We start from the raw sequence: 21,117 nt of genomic DNA on the forward strand, positions 1-21,117 counted from the left end.
CTGTCAGATATTTTTCCCGACAAATTGTCACTATTGTATATTAAGCTACTGAATTAACTCCTTGCATCTGACTGGCTGATAGCAAATTATTTTCTAGACAAATTTGTCGGGCAAAACGTTTCATGAAATGCCCCAAACAGTGGCGGACCCAGGGGGGAGCGCACCGGGCGCGCATCCCCTTTAATTTAGTTAAAACAAAAGAAATAAAAAGAAAAAAATGGATGGGGAGCGCGTTCGCCCCCTTTCATTTTGTAAAGGCGCCCCCCTTTGGGAATTCCTGGATCTGCCCCTGCCAGAAAAGTGGAAAGTAGGCCTAAGCGATAAGAAGGAGCATCTCATAGCTCATCGGCATGGTGGCAGCTCATATTCTCGAAATTAGGAAAATTAACAACAGTGATTATCATCATGCTGCTGCTAATTGAAAGCTAAAACAGGTGATTCATAACTATCATTATGGTTTCAGGGTATGGTGAGAAGACTATTTACTGGGTCACATGAACAAACAGAACAAAACGACATGTCACGTGATAAGCCCGCGAGACGTGCTTTCGGTCTACTGTAGCTGTGTAGAAACGAGCCTGATCAAAGCATAGCTCCTTGATCAAAGTAAAAGGCCTTTTACGACTGCGTATAAGCCACAGCAGGACAGTGGGGCAGCACAATAGTAATCAGTCAAAGAGTAGCATATGGGGACATGTACATTGAAAGACACAACTGAACTGGTACAGCTTATTGTGAACAGGGAGCAACTGAAGCGAACCGTCTGATCGTTGCCGTCTTTGGCACACTAGCAGCATTCCTATCATCAGTAATATCAGTGCAGTGTAGCTCAATATCAGGACCTCTCCCCATATAAAGTTGTTGGCCATGGCGCTCCCCACGACAGTGCAGTGACTACACTACTAACCAATGTTACAGAAATAGCTGCTGGTTGTCTACAGTGGTTTCTCAGTAAAAGGAGGTACGTACAAATATGTTTATTGTGCAGGCATAACCTGGTTTTACATGTAATACTATGTATGGTTTCTCATCCAGTCACAGTAGTACATATAGGCCTACATAAATAGGCCTACGTTATTCCTTAATTTGTAAGAGCGCGAACTCGGACCACATAGTGTGGATCTATTACTATTTTGGCTCTTCGGGTTTAAACGTGGGAGATTAATTATTTACAACAATCAACAATATGTATATCTCCATCATGTGATATTCTTTTTTTACAATGGCATACCATCACTATACTTCGATTCAGACAATACCCTGGCCTTTGATCTACTTGCACGCACGCACCTTCTATTGTGGTTTTCAATGTTGTTTGTAATGTGTCAACACGTAAAGTTCAAAGTATGCCTATGTAAAGATTCTTAGGGAGATAACTTAGCGCAACAACAACTTATGTGCACGGATGGGTCGGAGGTGCGAGGTGTAGTAGTAGTACAACTTCCTATTACCGTTTTGTGGTGATAGATACCACATTTGCCCCTCCCAACCCTCCCCGATCCGGGGTTTGTAGGGGGTGGGGGGGGGGGGAGAACCATGCGCGTTCCCGAAATCCCCGGTAAAGAGGTAGGCCCTACTTTTGGTGCGACGAAATCTGGCCCGGGATTTTTTTTTTTTTTTTTTTTTTTAAATGAGTGTGTTTGACTTGCATACGACGGGGAGTTCTTTTAAAAATGGGTTATCTACTATCTTGAAAATCACTGAAATATCTGTCAAACATTCATGTCTTGAGATTTTCATATCTGTATAGTTTTTATCTGAGTTCTGAGCATTTTTAGCACAAACAGAAGGGGAATTGCAGCTATAATTATCTGAGATGAGGTATGGGGTGTCTGTCTCGATTTTGATTGGGGGTGGGGGGGGGGGGGGGTTGGAATGACAGCTCGACCACCTGAGATTAAGGGGTGCATTGAGCAGTGTTCTGGATTTGGGGGGGGGGGGGAGGGTCTCTAAGGCAGAAAAAGCCTGCTAAAAGCCTATGAAAGGGGGTTCCGCAATTTCGGCAGCCGGTGCTTTGTAAGGGAGGGGGGGGGGGGGCACCATATCATGAACATGGTGCTACTGATGTTCATTAGACATAACTTGATGTGGATGTAAAAGTGCAGAGAAAGTGATTATCGATAGGCCCAGGACAACCGTAGCGACACATTGACGCGTTCAAAAACTTTCAGTTGTCGATTCAATGATAGCAAAACATCACCTTCCTCAGTCACGCAGGTGGCCTATCTATGCACCTGCAAAAAATATCAAGAAAGACCCTATGAGTCCCCTGGTTCGGGACAATGTCGAGGAAGTCAACTAGCTGTTGGGGGGGGGGGGGGCAATAGAAACATTGCATTACCTCCATGATCGTACCTATGTTTTTCTTTGCGCTTATTATGAACTAAAATCTATCTCTCGCAGGGATTCAACATGTTTTGCCATTCATCAAAGAATCGTCAGTCAACAAAACCAACAATGGAGACTGTCTCCCGCTGTATCACCATTGCGACCGCTGTCATCTTGTTGTGCTTCATGCAAGGATGCCTTGCCCTATCCCCAGTGGTAATTAGCGAGCAAGATTTGTGGATATCCAAGGACCAAGGAGAAATCAGTACCTACAGAACGCCAATTTTACTCAGCCTACCAAACGGCGATCTGCTGGCTTTTTGCGCGCCGCGCAAGTACTCCGGCGGAGACGCCTCGGCTAAGTTTATCGCCATGCGCCGATCATCCGACGGCGGCGTGAACTGGAACGCGACCCGCTTTATCGAAGACGATTACGAGGTGAAAGACGGGCTCAACCTCGGAGCAGCGCTCGTCGATTACGATACGAACACGACTTTTGTCATCTTCGGCTATTGCCAGCATACTGCCGGGAAATGCACCTCGCCGTATCGGCCTAAAGGCGTCTACTACAAAGTGAGCCGCGACTGGGGGCTATAGCTGGTCGTCTGCGATCAACATGGCCGACACTAATCCAGCCCTAGCGGGCATAGACTGGTCTCCAGGACCTGGATTCGGCATCCAGAAACAACTGGCCCCGAATAAAGGAAGACTACTCGCTTGCGGACATGTTCTTAATGCATACACAAGACGCTTGGGGTGTCTGTATAGCGATGGTAAACTATCAATTTACGGTCCTGTATGTGGGTTTGTTCTCTCACTTGAAATTCTACTGAGGCAAAATGTTTAATAATCATGTTCAGTTGATTCCTTCTTATGACTCCTTTTATCTCAAAAATATTAATCAGTACACAAGGTGTCTTCAACTGAAGGTAAAGACAAAGTCAGCGTGATTCTGTCTCTCCTTGGACGCGCCTTGAATAAGATTGATTTAATAAACACTGTATAAGCATTCCTTAAGTGCTTGGGGTGGAATTACATTATAATAGATTTTCGTGTGAATCGGTTTATCATGTCCGATGATACGAATAGTATTTTATTCGTTATTATCAACCCTTGACCGTTGACTTGTTGGCGTGATATATTATTCGTATCTTTCGTTTTTTTGTGTGTAGACCATGGAAAGACGTGGCAACTGAACAATCCTATTTATGGGCTCCCCTACAACTACGCCAAGAAGACTGGGGACTTTGCGCCGGGAGAAAATCAGGTTTGTCTTGATGCTGATTGTTTACCTTAGGTTCATCTATAATGTGTCTTTAAACCTTGTCAAAAGAACTGCGTAAACAATGTTTGTGTCTCACATGTCATACATGTTGGTAGAAAATGCCATTTCCATTTGGACATGAATCAGATGAACCAGCTAACAGAAGTGAGCAAATAGTAATTGGAAACCAACCCGAAAGATCAAAGTTAACATTTAATGTCACTATAATAGTCACAGAAAATTGATAACTTGAAACACTACCAGACTAGCAATAAGTATTACGAAGTACATGTAATTAAAAAAGCACCAAATCACAGAATTGCTACTGGGACTGTAATGTAAGCGACGAAATGATGAGCAGCAGCTTCTTTCCTGAATTTCGAGAGCAGAAATATTAACTTGTGAAATACAATACAATCCGTAAGTGATGTCCAGGTTTGATTTTCATTTCGTGGTTTGTTGCGTCGGGAATCACATTTAGGACAAGGTGGTGAACGCCGCCAATGGTTCGTGAAAACTTGTTTTAAAAAGCTCAGACAGTGCAGCTCAGTTTATGCATCAGTTGGGAGAATTATCTTGTCTGACGACTGACCGCAAGCGTATTCTCCCGTCTTGCCCTATATACTCGCAGATAGTCGAACTCCACAACGGAACCATTCTCATAACCATCCGCAACGAATTGTTCTTCCACTGCCACTGCCGTTTCCAAGCCCTCAGCTTCGACGGTGGCGAGTCCTTCCCCGTCCCGTTCATGTCGCCGAAAGAATCGCTGATCGACCCCGGCGTCTTCGCATCCCTCGCCCTGGTCGGCGACGTCCTCTTCCTCTCTCACCCGTCCAACTCGCAATCGCGCGTGAACATGACGCTCCACTGGAGCCTCGACTTCGGCGAGACGTGGCCGTACGCGCTCCAGCTGTACCCGAATGCAGCCGAGTATTCCTCGCTGGCCAAAATCGACGACAGTCACATCGGGGTACTATTCGAGCGAGACGGCTATGCCTCCATAGATTTCTACAAGGTCCGCATCAATTCCTGATGCTCGCAAAAATTTTGATGCTGATGCCAATGGGAAATAATGGTTATATTCCACATTCTGTCCAGACAGATTGGAACAAAGGATTGCCAAAAATGTAGTGGCATTGTGACTGCTTTTTCGCTAATCGGTTGCCGAAGGACATGGCAATATAGTTAGTTTTTGGAGCTTGAAGTTAAGTACAGTACTCATAAAATGGATCCATTCCATATAATTTTGGTGCCGGCAGTGAGAAATGTAATCAGCCTAGCATTGTTGATATCCTGCGCTTGCGTTAACATGCTAGACCTGGAAATCTGCGATTTACTGATCGGTGTGTGCCAGACACCATTCTTTCTCCATGTGCAATCATGCGATGTTCTTCAGCTGATGTTTGTACATGGGTTTGATATTTGTTACTGATCATGAATCATTTTCTTTTAGGGGACATGTGCCACAAATACCTTCTCATGTGCCCAAAATGGTGTACTAGTACACGTGTATAATGCTTCGTGTACATCGTAAACATATGTGGGTGTGTGTGTGCGTGTGTATATGTGTATGCCTGTGTATGCCTGTGTATGTATATTTGGGTTTGTTTGACAAAGCGTCTGAGGAGAATACATACAGTATAAATACTCATAGGAAAGTCTGTGCGGTTTGCTCCATATTATCCATCAACGGTTGAGATCTATAAAAAAAAAAAAAAAAGGAATGACGAAAAAAAAAAAAGAGAGAAGAAGCTTGTAGAAAAAAAAAAGAAGTCATCAAATCACATGTATGATGCCACACTTATAGTATCAGAACACAATGTAATGCAAATTAGACGTTAATACCCCAAGAAATAACCTACGTACATGTGTATGTATAGCCGTGTGTGTATTTTGTGTGTGTGTGAGTGACCATGAGTGTGTCTCGGAATGGCGACAGTACTTTCAGAATACATGTATACAGCGACGGAAGAGGTGCCTTGTAATCATAGAATCTGCATTTGTGTATGTAATGACCGAGTATGTTTGAAATTCACTTGTAAGTTTGAAAACTAAGACGGCTGTGTAACAGTCAAATTCATGCAAGTTTTTATATTGCCTTAGCAATTCGCAATATCAGTAAAATATAAATCAATCAATAAAATGACTGACTGTTACTCGAGCATGAGAAATGACAATTTTATAGAAATCATTACTATCCATTCTAAGAAAAATAGGTTAAACTTTGTACCTTTACCGCAGTGTCATACACGGGTGCAACTCTGCCCCTTTCAGACCAGTGTCACGATGGGAGCACCTTTACAGTTGCAACTTTGCACCTTTTTGGTCTTGAAAGGTGCAAAGTTGCACCCGTAAAAGTGCTCCCAGTGTGACCCTGCTAAAGGTGCAAAGTTGAACCTGTATATTTTCTCAGTGTCCGTTCATGCGATTATGTTGCACAGGTGATAAACTTTGTTTCATGCCTTAACGAGTCTGTTTGTCATTATAATGCTCAGAACTGTAAAGATATGTTCCATGCAGTCGGATGCACTAAAATAGTGTGAATTCAAGGAAGTGGCGATTTGTATTGATGAGTGGGTTTTGGGGCGTGTTTTTTGTGTGAGTTTTTTTTTTTGAAGTTCCTTCTTTATGTGCGAGGGAACATAGTCCGCCTTAGAATATAAGACTCAACGACTCCTTCGCTGCACTATCGTAGTATAAATGGCATTAATTTTGTCTCTCAAACCAGTGTATAATCCAGACTTAGATATTGTGATGTCCATTGTTTAGACGTCAGACAGATAATATCCATTTGAATTTTTACCCAGTGTCACGGTCCTGAAGCATTCTATATCAGCGCACGTTGTTTTACTATAACCGTAAGATGCATTATTGCTGGTTGTCAGTGCCAGTGAAAAGTTTACCTCTCACCAAATGAAGTTATCACTTCTGGGGAATTCTAACTATTTTAAAAAGTCATTTCTCCTCTCAATGTAACTCATACAAAGAACGTGTGATTTACCCAAACGTTATTTCATGTGACGGGAAAAGAGTGGGCGGTACACACATTTCGCACAGGACATTTGAACGAAGATGGACAGAAATTGAAGATTGCTTATTCAACGCAAGACGAAGAGCAATCGATCGTGCCAGTATAGTAAACCGCCATCTGCCGGTGAACTGTAGGAGAACCATGTGCCACAAGTTTTGTAATTTGAAGGATACTCGTGCATTATTTTGAGCAAATGTTCTGTTTTAGTAAATGACTCGTGTGTCTTTATCGATTTATATTTGGTATTCCTGTCTTTCGATCGCAATTATTGTACAGATCCACCAGCTATATTGTTTGTAATTGATTGAACTCAGATTAAAATGCTGCATGCAAAATGGCCATTATAGGAGGCCATGGTGGCGAAGAACAAGTCGTGTAATTGTGGTTCGATAATGTCACCAATATGCAGATTATGTGTGTGTTTGTTTGTGTGTGTCTGATGGGCTAGGGCCATCGAGTCATCAAGTTCATCAAAGAAATGTAATCGGGTTTTATTTGTTATATATATATGTTTTTTAAAGCGAATGCACAACATTTCTTACGCTAGACATGCTCGATGTCATATTTACAAGTAGCTACCATGCATGCTTGAACATACAGTTCGCACGGAATATCATTTCAGTATTTCACAGCATTTCGGCATAAATATGAAGTTATTTTCTCTATGTGTGTATGTCTCTCCCTCTCTCTCTCTCTCTCTCTCTCTCTCTCTGTGTGTGTGTGTGTGTGTGTGTGTGTGTCTGTGTCTGTGTGTATGAGAGTTGCACATGTGTTTATGTAGGGGTATGTTAGCACACGTCATACAGAACATAAAGGGCAATGTAGACAATGTTAAAGTTTCAGGATGATCTCTCGTCAGGGTCCAGCGAGTGAGCAAAGCAAGCAAACTTCCCACAGTGTAGCAGGGGTTGCACTTTGTAATTCCAATAAGGTTCGTTAATACGCAAATGAAATAGGGTTCGTAATTTCGAAGGTTGGTTAAAGGCCTACGCACTTTTTTATTCAATTTTGCACTTGACGAACGTTTTGAATAACAAACCTAGCTTACTTCATTTTCGGGCATATAAACCTTCGGAATAACACCACAAAACCGACGTGCGGATTGACGAGCCTTATTTTGTTTTATCTATACATTGTTTATACGAAATTTATGTAATTCGGAATAACAAACATTCGAAATAGATAAAAAAATTCCCGAAGTGGGCGGGGGGGGGGGGGGGGGGGTCTTATTGGACCATTCTACCTCCTGCTGATAGGATGATGACATACACAATGTAGGCGGCAAAAAAAAAAATGATAATAATAATAATTGTAAGTGTAATATACTCAATGTCAAGTAATGATACACTGTTTAAAAAAAAAGAATTGGAATCCAACTTATTCTCACTGTGTCAGGAAGCACAGTGAGCAAGCAAGCAAGCAAAAACACACACACACACACAAAACACACACACAAAAAAACATACTTACATGCCTTAGATTGAAAACCAATCTGTGTGTGTGTGTGGGGGGGGGGGGGGGTCTCCATTCTGCAAAAGTTGAGACCATAATTATTTCACGCATTTTTTACCCTCTTCCTCCACTATGCTTTCGCCAGTGGCACATTGTAAAGACGGACGACTGCGCAACTAGGGATTTTTCATCCGTGTGTACATCAGTTTTGTTTCCCTCATGTTTGAGCTTTTGTAAATCCGTCCATGAAATATGTCGCAAATCACGCTTCAGTCTACACCGTCTGTTTACTGTGAAAATTTACGGGATAAAGCATGTCGCACTGGCATTTGTAGTTTCCCTGTTGCCTTGTAAACACGTGATAGCAATGTACACTGTATTAGTGCAAACTTCGATGCTATTGTGAGCAACAACGCCATTCAGTCTAGCAGAAATCACAAATATGGAACCAAAACTCTATTCATTGTTCGAGCGAGTGAGCGAGGCCGGTTGGGGAAGTTGTTTGAATAGGAATATTACTCACATCCAAATGGTATAATACATGTACGTCTCCAATCGGTATATACGTAACGGTCTGGGGGTCATCTCGCCACTGAAAACATTCTCTGTGTGGCCGCTACGGACAAGGCGTGCATATCATTCTCTTAGGGCTTTACCGGGGTATAGTCATCTCCCGTAGATTATGCTGATACATTCCTGGTTTTATTACACCGAGGAAAGGTGAGTTTGCAGATTTTTCAAAGGCACAAGTACAAAGTGATGGTCTTTAAATTGCTTCAGGCAATCCTTTCATGATCGTAAAAGATCCGAAGCATTCGATATATGAAGAGATTAGATCTAGTAGTGTGAGATGGTCCCATAATTTATACATGTGCATATTACCTGTAGAGTCACCGAAACTTATCAATGCGCGTCTCGAAAGGATGCAATTTCATTATTTTTATGGTAGGTCGTTAGTGATGAATTAGAGCTACGTATACATGTATACTATGGCTGTAATATTCTGTGGGTTTCTTTATCGCCAAATGTCAAACTAATGATGATATGTTAGTGTCTTGAGTCCTGCAGAAAAGTTGTACGAACAATTAGTTGCATTACAATCCTTCTATTGAGTCTGAAGTGAAAGGTATAGAATGTTTTGCGTGTGACATCATTTATTTACATGCATCAATTTACGTAAAGTGGTGCAAATTTATGCATGCCAGGGCATTTATTATTATGTGTCCGAGAAGTAAATTAATGATTGAATCTTGTTGGAAGTGATATAATAGCCAGGCCAGAAAAAAGGCAACAACAAACTTCTGCGTGTGACACAAACGTCTAAGTCTTATGCATCCAGAAGAATAATTCAAGCGCACACCGATGTCATTTATTCCTATCTCTGACAACTTATATGTCACTAGCGTAAATGATTTATCATCACTTCGACAGTTTCAATGGTCATAGCACAAGGGAGGTGGAACCGAATCGTGCTATTTATATACGCTTGGTGCATAGCTTGGGCACCGGCTTGAAAGACCGATATAACGACCGTGTTATGGTACGTATTCATACGTTTAAACTCAATTAGGCTGCACGTAAACATTATTGTCTTACACCTAAAATATGCCATTCCGATCAGCTACACATTACGCATAGGCCTAGGCCTACTCAGCTGTTTGATCAAAACTGGACAACGATTATCAGAATACATTTTGAAACAGATATGATAATGACTCATTGGGTCAGAATGAAGAAGATACGAACTGATTTGAAATGACTAACAACCAGAACTTATATTTTAATGTTCTATACCAACTGTCCATTGTCGCGTATCCTATAGAGTCCTTGGGACCTCTGCTGCACTAGTAATAGAATGATCAGCTTGTCATTAATAAGATGAATTTTACTGCATTAACTCCGCAGACACAGATTGTGAGAAGGGTTCACTGCAATAAATTTGCATAAACTGGCCATTCGACAGAGAATGTGAAACTTTCATTTTCAAAACGTGTTATCATTTAGTGCTGAAGAAGCTCTAAAAGTTCTGCACACCGAAACCTATGAACAACGGACTCAAATAAAGATTTTTTGTTACTCTGTATTCTGCATTAAACACCAAAATGAATGGTAAAATTGTAATAGAAATATTCAGCACCAAAACCACAGAAAAGTGACTTAACCATTTGTGTGCTCCGAGTGCCAATTGGCATAGAAAACTCCATTAGCATTGAACACACTGTCCAAATTCCCTGGGCGCCGGCCAATATTCAATAACTTCTAAGACAATTTACTTAATTCATTAAAAATACACCTAACGAACAATCACATATAACAAAACAGCATGCTTTCTTCGCAGCAAAGTAATCATAACAGAATTCACATGTAACGGACAAGAAATGTAGGAATGTGAAAATACGGAGGAATCCACACAAAAACACACTTTGTTAGTCATCTCATTCCCTTGTAAAGAGGAATTTGGAATTAAGAAGTGCACTCAAGAACAATTCAAGCAAGTAAAAAGCGGCAACAAATTAGTGAGGTTGTGGAAGGGAAATGAGAGGATAATAATCATAGTAATTATGTCTATGATGTCTAGACAGGAATTAACCAATTTAGGGATCATAACTAGGTGCCAGGCATGCATGGTCCATAAAAAAAAAACATTATATTTGGTTCTTTTGTAGACAAAACATGATTGAGCCTTTTCGGCAATTATAGTATGTATAATGACCAACTCTTTTACATGTTATTGTTTTGCGCCATATACACAGGCAAACGACCCCCCCCCCCCTAAAAAAAAAGGAAGAAAATAACAGACATCCACAAACCGGACAAAGATGGTCAGCTTTTGCAAAATAAATCTTGATAAGCAACTTTAAAACTGATTCGGAAGAGGATATCGCTTGCATAATCATTCATTATTTGTTTGTTTGTTCGTTTTCTTCTTCTTTTTTTCAACTGCAGCTGCATGCGCATGTGATTGTGATTCCAGCTGGTGGCATGCTGAATGTTACAGCACCCTCTTCCATCTTGCTATTGCGTTGACTGCAAAGAGATTTCTAAGCTCTTTGGTCGACTGTTACTGTCGCAACGGCGCAACAATATTTCCAGCTAATAGCATTCTCATCCTTGGGTTCCCTCCTCAGTGTGACCATGAAGAGCTTGATCTTCCAATGTTATGCCTTGGCATTCTGTCTTTCCCACGCCGTGGCAGCGATCTCGATCAATATTACTCACAGACAGGAGATGTTTAAATCACGTGACGCGGGATATCATATTGTCAAGTATCGAACCCCGATCCTCGTGAAGGTACCAAATGGAGACCTCCTGGCCTTCTCCGCACCACGAAAGTACACCGGCGCCGACGCCTCGCCGAAGTACATCGCACAGAGGCGCTCAACCGACGGCGGTTTGCACTGGAATTTCACAGAATTCATCGAAGACGACCACCACGTCAAGGATGGTCTCAGCCTTGGACTCGTGATCATCGACTACGACACCAACACGACTTTTATACTATTTGGCTACTGTCTACACACGGTAGGAAACTGCACGTCGCCTTACAGGCCCAAAGGGGTGTACTACAAGAAGAGCACGGACTGGGGTTACACGTGGTCATCACCCATAAACGTCGGCAACACCAATCCTGCTCTGATGGGTTTGGCCTGGGCTCCTGGGCCCGGTTTCGGCATCCAGAAGAAGTACGCACCTAACAAGGGAAGACTCATAGGCTGTGGGCACATGTCTTTGGCAATGAAGTGCTTGTACAGTGATGGTAATGGCAAAATTATAGATTCGATTATTATCTGTATTAGCCTTGCGATGTCTCGTGAAACCCTGGTGGTCTCGCTCAAGCTGTGGAGCTTGCCGTCAACCGTCACATTAAGATCTCCACTCTGAATAACGACGTCATTTCATTGAAAAAAAGAGTTGTTATATCAGCAACTCTTGCTGCAATAGCAAGTGTCATGGCAAAGACAAGAATCTTGCTTCCTGATTGGCTGTTGCTATGCGGGAAGTTGACATTCTAGCGCAAGAATTGCTATCCCAAATCTTTTATGAAATGGGGCCCTGTTGTATAGCATTATTCGTCGTACTTTTGCACCGGGTAATGACAGAGTCGATAATATTCCTATTCATCATAGTAGGCCTACAGTGTATCAATTTCACTTATTAAGATCAGTCTTGATATATGAATGCTCATCTTTTCGCTGACTGATTACAAAAGCGTTGACGAATGCTCAAAATTACAATATGGAGATCTATACCCCTGCGCGTATTAGGACGGTGTTCTGACACTTATCAAAGTAAAGATCTTTAAAACAAAGATTCGTGACGATAGTGAACATGTTGATTATGGCGTGCGATGGGTACAGCTTTGATTATTGTCCCCGCCGAACGAGTTCGAGCAGGGGACTATGAAACGGGCTCCGTACGTGTGTGTGTCCGTGTGTCCGTCCGTCCGTCCGTCCGTCCGTCCGTGTGTGCGTCCGTGTGTGCGTCCGTGTGTGATCAAAATTTTCAATTTGCTACTTCTCTGTCATTTATGAGCCAATTTTGATTCTGTTTGCTTTATGATAGCACCACATGGGAGCTTTGAAACTTCTACACAGAATTTCAGTCGTGACCTTTGACCTTGACCTTTGACCTATATTGTACATTTTGCTACAAAATGCTACTCCTTCGCCATTTCTAACCCGATTTCGATTCCGTTTGCTTTATGTGATGGCACTAGGTGAGGGCTTCAAAACTTCTACACAGAATTTTGACCTTTGACTTCTTTGACCTTTGACCTTGATTTTTGACCTGTATTGTACATTTTGCTACAAAATGCTACTCCTTTGCCATTTCTAACCCGATTTCGATTCCGTTTGCTTTATGTGATGGCATTAGGTGAGGGCTTCAAAACTTCTACACAGAATTTTGACCTTTGACTTCTTTGACCTTTGACCTTGATTTTTGACCTGTATCGTACATTTTGCTACAAAATGCTACTCCTTCGCCATTTCTAACCCGATTTCGATTCCGTATGCTTTATGTAATGGCACTAGGTGAGGGCTTCAAAACTTCTACACAGAATTTTGACCTTTGACTTCTTTGACCTTTGACCTTGATTTTTTGACCTATATTGTACATTTTGCTACAAAATGCTACTCCTTCGCCATTTCTAACCCGATTTCGATTCCGTTTGCTTTATGTGATGGCACTAGGTGAGGGCTTCAACACTTCTACACAGAATTTTGACCTTTGACTTCTTTGACCTTTGACCTTGATTTTTTGACCTTTATTGTACATTTTGCTACAAAATGCTACTCCTTCGCCATTTCTAACCCGATTTCAATTCCGTTTGCTTTATGTGATGGCACTAGGTGAGGACTTCAAAACTTCTACACAGAATTTTGACCTTTGACTTCTTTGACCTTTGACCTTGATTTTTGACCTATATCGTACATTTTGCTACAAAATGCTACTCCTTCGCCATTTCTAACCCGATTTCGATTCCGTTTGCTTTATGTGATGGCACTAGGTGAGGGCTTCAAAACTTCTACACAGAATTTTGACCTTTGACTTCTTTGACCTTTGACCTTGATTTTTGACCTGTATTGTACATTTTGCTACAAAATGCTACTCCTTTGCCATTTCTAACCCGATTTCGATTCCGTTTGCTTTATGTGATGGCATTAGGTGAGGGCTTCAAAACTTCTACACAGAATTTTGACCTTTGACTTCTTTGACCTTTGACCTTGATTTTTGACCTGTATCGTACATTTTGCTACAAAATGCTACTCCTTCGCCATTTCTAACCCGATTTCGATTCCGTATGCTTTATGTAATGGCACTAGGTGAGGGCTTCAAAACTTCTACACAGAATTTTGACCTTTGACTTCTTTGACCTTTGACCTTGATTTTTTGACCTATATTGTACATTTTGCTACAAAATGCTACTCCTTCGCCATTTCTAACCCGATTTCGATTCCGTTTGCTTTATGTGATGGCACTAGGTGAGGGCTTCAACACTTCTACACAGAATTTTGACCTTTGACTTCTTTGACCTTTGACCTTGATTTTTTGACCTTTATTGTACATTTTGCTACAAAATGCTACTCCTTCGCCATTTCTAACCCGATTTCAATTCCGTTTGCTTTATGTGATGGCACTAGGTGAGGACTTCAAAACTTCTACACAGAATTTTGACCTTTGACTTCTTTGACCTTTGACCTTGATTTTTGACCTATATCGTACATTTTGCTACAAAATGCTACTCCTTCGCCATTTCTAACCCGATTTCGATTCCGTTTGCTTTATGTGATGGCACTAGGTGAGGGCTTCAAAACTTCTACACAGAATTTTGACCTTTGACTTCTTTGACCTTTGACCTTGATTTTTGACCTATATTGTACATTTTGCTACTAAATGCTACTTCCGGCGGGGACATATATTACGCACCGCGTAATTTCTACTTTTCCTTGTTACTTTGTCATCTTCGATTAATCATTATTCGGGTGGGCAAGTGATATTGCACGTGTTGCATACAAATTATATGCACTTTTTGCTAATTAAAAGTCGACCTGTGCGCACCAGGCAATATGGAACAAATTTACTGAACCATTGTTAAATGCACATGTTGTGTACAGCATCAGTATAGATACTGCATCCGACTTTATATACGGAGAACATAACAATGTGGATTCAAGATCGCATCATTTTGAGAGCCACGGGTTATACCACGCACATGCTACGACATATAAAAGGCTGTGTAGTTCAAACCCTCTCCTGATTTTACACGAGGTGATGATATGCTGAGTATTATAATCATACACTTTTCCCAACAGATCACGGCGAAACATGGCACCTGAACAACCCCCTCTTCGTCATACCCTACAAACAATCACGGACTGCCGGCGACTTCAAACCTGACGAAACCCAGGTTAGTGTACATTTTTTGACACATTGCAATCTGTAAGATGGTTCATTTTTCTTTTCATAGCGATTTCGACGGCAACTGAAGAAAGTGAATGAATTACAGATCATAATCTACGAGGTAATTGAAGACTTTATCAGCATATAACCTTCAGTATCCTGCAAAAGATCTTCATGAATGTAGTCTGGTTTCCAGACCCTTTGCCAACTGGACTCCTTTTACAAAATGCGCCCTCCGCGGCGACGAAGTCGCCGCCTTTGCCGAATCCATCTAAACCTGCTCCAGTTTTCGACGTTGTCGGCGTCAATATCCTGTATAGCAAAATAGTGCGAGCAGAGGGTGTGGAAGCCAGACTATCATGAATGATGCGTAGAACAATAAATTACAGATTAAGTCATAAATTAAAAACATATGAAATTCTAGAAAGGTAAAGCGCCATATATGGACCAATCAAAGGATTGATTTCAGTTTCTCAGCACTGTCAGAGAAAAATTATCGAGTCTCATTTTCCCCCCATCCGTCACAGATCATTGAACTGAACAACGGAAACATCTTCGCCACAATTCGAAACCAGGAGCGCTTCCATTGTCACTGTCGACTCCAGGGTCTCAGTGTCGACGGCGGGATTACCTTTCCGATCCAGAACGTTACGGCCGAGGGGTCCCTTCTCGACCCATCCGTTTTCGCCTCGCTCGCTCTCGTCAACGACACCCTCTTCCTCTCCCACCCGTACAACTCCGAAAAGCGCGTCGACATGACACTCCAGTGGAGCCTGGACTACGGAAAGACCTGGCCCCATCGGTTCCAGGTCTTCAACGGGTCCAGCGAGTACTCCTCCCTGACGCAGATCGACGAGAACAACCTGGGACTACTGTTCGAGCGCAGCGACTACGAGTACATCGAATTTTACAAAATTCGCCTCAATTAATTGCCTCAGTGTCGTTCTTGCCACCGTCATCTGTTATACTGCATTAGATATCACGTGCACACTAAAGTGTATAGTGTTGGCGAAAACATCAGACCAATGCAGTCTTTTCTTCAAAGGTAGGTGAAGGACTTATGACTTGGAATCGTACGACAAGTGGCTGGTCGTCAGGAATAACCTTTTTTTATGAAGTTATGCAAAAAAGAAAAACATTTAATATTATTAGAGAATCAGTGTATCAGTATACTTTACATGATGTTTTGCTTGCTGAACATCTGTGCATCAGATGTCATTGCTTTGCTATGCAGTAGAATAACTACCGGTATCATCACTTCTTCTTCTTTCTTTCTTTCTTTCTTTTTTTTTTTTGGGGGGGGGGGGGCGGTATCATGGTATTAAAGGTTACCAACGCATCGTATATCCATGGAGCTATTCAGCAAACGCAACATCCAGTGTTAATGGACGTTAAAAGCTATCATTACATAATTACATAGTTATCTACTAGATGGGTATATATATATAAAGTTAACTGCAGACCATAAAACAGTTGTGGAAGTATCGTGGTTTTCTCGTATCAATGAGAAGCCCAGGGTTCGAGGCCTCACACGGCACTTATCCTCGAGACGAGATCATTATGCACAACTCACCTCTCTACCAAATGTGTAATCACGTAATAGTCGGTGCGTGGCGTTGTAATATGTTTACAGATATTGTGGTTGGATTTATCATGGTGGTGTTATTATGCTGGGCAGAATTGCAGTCTATCAAGCTGTCTGAAATGTTAATTTCCAGGGTATGCAGGGAGGGAAGTGAGTAAAACATTGTGAAGTGTAGGTAAAGTTCAAACAGTTCAACGCTTTTCTTCAGACTTCTAATGTAATTCATAACTTCACAGTATATAACATACACATAATAAACACTCTGCATTGTTCACACGCATAAAAATGTAGAGTCTCGCATCGACTATAGTTCATATCATGGCACCAATGGCAGATCCACAATATCTGTATAGACGCATTGTGAACATTATATAGCACGGGTCGTTGCACAGTCAGGGGTCCGTGACTCGCCTCAATGCCTGAGATATGAATGCGATTTTGCTCGTAGGTGCAAATTCCACAAACTGCTTGCTCAAAACCTTCTTCCATAGCATTTGTTGCTCAATCCCGATATTTTGTTTCGGAAGACATCGTTTACTTGTAAATTTTTCATGATGTGTAATCCGACATGATGAATGTATTGTATATTGTATTTATTTTTACTATGCAGAATTAATAAATCAAATAATCACACGAAAAACAACACAAAATTGATGGAAAGGCTCCTTGTATCGATCATTTGACCGTTCTCTGGTCGAGGTGAGGATTTAGCTTTTAACGTTTTGCGAGATATTCAGAAACCACTCTATGAGATGTCAAAGAGCATGCAATTCTATAAGGGTATCAAAAGTTTATTTGATGAAAATCGGTTTTGAAATGGCTGAGATATCCAAAAACAATTAAGGTGAAACAAAGAGATCCTAATAACAAGGAAAAGTAGAAATTACGCGGTGCGTAACATATGTCCCCGCCGGAAGTAGCATTTTGTAACAAAATGTGCAATATAGGTAAAAAATCAAGGTCAAAGGTCAAAGAAGTCAAAGGTCAAAATTCTGTGTAGAAGTTTTGAAGCCCTCACCTAGTGCCATCACATAAAGCAAATGGAATCGAAATTGGGTTAGAAATGGCGAAGGAGTAGCATTTTGTAGCCAATGTACAATATAGGTCAAAAATCAAGGTCAAAGGTCAAAGAAGACAAAGGTCAAAATTCTGTGCAGAAGTTTTGAAGCCCTCACCTAGTGCTATCACATAAAGCAAACGGAATCGAAATCGGGTTAGAAATGGCGAAGGAGTAGCATTCTGTAGCAAAATGCACAATATAGGTCGAAAATCAAGGTCAAAGGTCAAAGAGGTCAAAGGTCAAAATTCTGTGTAGAAGTTTTAAAGCCCTCAACTAGTGCCATCATATAAAGCAAACGGAATCGAAATCGGGTTAAAAATGGCGAAGGAGTAGCATTTCGTAGCAAAATGTACAATATGGGTCAAAAATCAAGGTCAAAGGTCAAAGAAGTCAAAGGTCAAAATTCTGTGTAGAAGTTTTGAAGCCCTCACATAGTGCCATCACATAAAGCAAACGGAATCGAAATCGGGTTAGAAATGGCGAAGGAGTAGCATTTTGTAGCAAAATGTACAATATAGGTCAAAAAATCAAGGTCAAAGGTCAAAGAAGTCAAAGGTCAAAATTCTGTGTAGAAGTTTTGAAGCCCTCACCTAGTGCCATCACATAAAGCAAACGGAATCGAAATCGGGTTAGAAATGGCGAAGGAGTAGCATTTTGTAGCAAAATGTACAATATAGGTCAAAGGTCAAGGTCAAAGGTCACGACTGAAATTCTGTGTAGAAGTTTCAAAGCTCCCATGTAGTGCTATCATATAAAGCAAACAGAATCAAAATTGGCTCATAAATGACAGAGAAGTAGCAAATTGAAGATTTTGATCACACACGGACGCACACACGGACACACGGACGGACGGACGGACGGACGGACGGACACACGGACGGACACACGGACACACACACGTACGGAGCCCGTTTCATAGTCCCCTGCTCGAACTCGTTCGGCGGGGACAAAAAGCGTGGCCTGTAGTCTTTTATTATTATCATCACTTTTTTGGATATCTCAGCCATTTGAAAACCAATTTTCATCAAATAAACATTGAATCCTTCTTAAAATTACATGCTCTTTCATATTTCATAAGAGGTTTCTCAGTATCTCACTTAAGGAATGTTCAAAACATGAATCCCCACCTAAACCAGTACTGTACAGTCCCTTTAAAGACTACGAGGGAAATTAAAAACTTAGAAAGGTGTGATACACGTCCAGTCTATATTTAGATAGGGCCAGCTCATAAAAAATACCAAGGATATTTGCGTTTATTTCATATAGTTGTTAAAGTCGTTTTAATGAAAATTGTTTTAAACGACGGAAGATGCGCTGTATTTGACTGAGATAATGGTAATAATGGTGGTAGTGATGGCAATGGTTGTGATAGTCGTTATGATATAACGATGTATGATGATACTAAATAGCCGCAATATTGTCGTATCGTAGTAAAAGCTGTGGTGGTGCATATAATTGTACGTCTTTTTGTTTAAGTCGAAATCAAAACTCATCGTCTTCTATCTATACAATGTATACAAGACATTCAGGGCAGCCTACATTGTATATAGAAGGAAGCAAACCCATGAGAATCAAGTTTTTCTTTGAAACTTTATGCAGGGAAAGTGTTCTCTTTTTTTTTTTCGTTGCACCATGTGGTCACGTGACATGACAAACAAACAATTGCATTTAAACGTTGAAGTCAGCTATACAAAGATACCGATATATGAAGTTTGTGGTGTGTTTTTTTTTTCTATTCACACTGTATATCATTGATCAAGGTACTGATCTGCTTAGACGTTTACTTGTGTTGTTTTTATTCGACTCGATCCTTACCCATTCCCAGCATGGTTACTTTGACAGCACAGTGTATTATTGATTTCATACTCTAGTGAGGATTTGTGAAAATGTGAATGCTAGCGGCATTTTAGACTGAAAGGTGAGAACATAATTTTCTAGCACAATAGGAGTACACTGAAACCAATGTACCTGGGACAACGTGAAATCCATATACTCCTGTAGAGATCAGTGGGCACATACTGTGAGACGGTAGCAGAGGGGGGTAGTGAATATACGCTCCTCGTTGGTCCGCCCCATGGGAGCATAAAAGCCCCATGGGGCTAGTAACAATAAAACTTTCTCGAGATTGGAAACAAGACTGGCGCCTAGTTAGCATGGCACTCAGGGTAAATGTAGTTGATCCGTGTAAAGATCATAGATTTATCTAACAAATTACATAACATAGTGCACATCGTTTCATATTGGCAGCGTGATTCTAAGTTTCTTAATACAAAATTTGATTCATGGTAGTATTATAACGCCAACTATTTTAGAGAGGGAGCGGCTGTCGAAAGAGGTATAGTTATGTTTGTTTTTTTTTAACCTATCCTGTATCTGGTTTTTGGGAATGCCTTACTACATGATATCCCCACATTACTGGCGTAGTCACAAGATCAAAGCACAAGGATACATCTTGCAAAACATCTTGTTTCAATGCGAATACTGCGTGGGATTCTAAAACCACACTGGGCTGCAACACGGTCATATTGTCACACCACAATGATTTCGCCACGCTGTGATTCACATGAAAACCGGGTAAATATTCTGCACCGACTGTCTGAATGGCCTTCTACTGTCTATTTCAAGCATACAGACAGCAGAACTATGTCTTTTTTGTTTGCTTTTCTACTAGTCAAAGGGAGCTTGAAAGAGGGTTATTACTCACAACCGGTAGCATCAGACACTCACAGTCCAATGGCGGGCATGTGTATAAAAAAAAAAATAAGAAAACCCCACAAAAACACCACTATTCATATCAAACAGTCGTGACTTGTCAGAGTAGGCCTACTCTGCTTACATGCGCTTATGTTTTAATAATATGTGCATTAGATAAAGTTGTACGCTGTTAAGTTTTGGGCATGAGTACCTCAAGATGCTAGTATTGAAAAATCTGAATAATTTATGCTGCCACGATTTTTTAAACAATTGATATCAAGTATGTCTCAGCAGCAAGACCCATTCGCAGTCGGTGATACTCAGCGAGCATTTCAGATCAGCAAGATGCTTTTACAATGAAGTTGATCGAGTACGAAATTTGTGATACCATGTTAAAGTTGACTAGAATAAATAGGAGTAAAGGCACCTACTTACACAGGCAGTATAGCTCGGGAGTTAAATGGAAACTGGATTTACGATTATACTATCTACGTTGATCTAAGAAGTCATGAATTTCGAAGTTTCAGAGTTTTCAACAAAGGGTGCTTTTATTCGCTGCCATATGTAATTAAGGGAATGAAATCAGGCGGTGGCGTCATTCATTACCTAGTCATGTGGTTGTGACTAATAGTACTTATATTCAAAACGTGCAAATATATTGAGTTGATGCGAGTGTACACATATAGCAAAGAAATTAACAATGACTGGTCACAATTCAAAACAAACTTTGCAGTTCAAATTCGTCGATGTAGGGCAATGTGTCAATCAGTTGCACAAACTTTGCAGTTCCTGGTAAA

The 21,117-nt window shown here is 41.1% G+C and overlaps 2 protein-coding genes and 1 pseudogene across 2 annotated transcripts in view; 2 read left to right on the forward strand and 1 right to left on the reverse strand.

Annotated features, from left to right (window-relative positions):
- The window catches only part of LOC139722098 (ATP-binding cassette sub-family C member 5-like), a 105,227-nt gene that overhangs the window by 44,646 nt on the left and 39,464 nt on the right, over positions 1-21,117 (reverse strand). The window lies entirely within an intron of this gene.
- LOC139722128 (sialidase-1-like) lies at positions 572-7,071 on the forward strand (annotated as a pseudogene).
- Positions 11,160-16,097, forward strand: LOC139722108 (sialidase-1-like). The gene is made up of 3 exons (XM_071633428.1): positions 11,160-11,835; positions 14,894-14,988; positions 15,509-16,097. Exons 1-3 carry the CDS (start codon positions 11,214-11,216, stop codon positions 15,908-15,910), a joined length of 1,119 nt encoding a protein of 372 aa, XP_071489529.1. The 5' UTR covers positions 11,160-11,213; the 3' UTR covers positions 15,911-16,097.

The sequence above is a fragment of the Diadema antillarum genome, unplaced genomic scaffold (genome assembly GCF_040938485.1).
Source record: "Diadema antillarum isolate AM-2024a unplaced genomic scaffold, OU_Dant_1.0 scf00000157, whole genome shotgun sequence".
In the NCBI taxonomy this organism is placed as follows: domain Eukaryota; kingdom Metazoa; phylum Echinodermata; class Echinoidea; order Diadematoida; family Diadematidae; genus Diadema; species Diadema antillarum.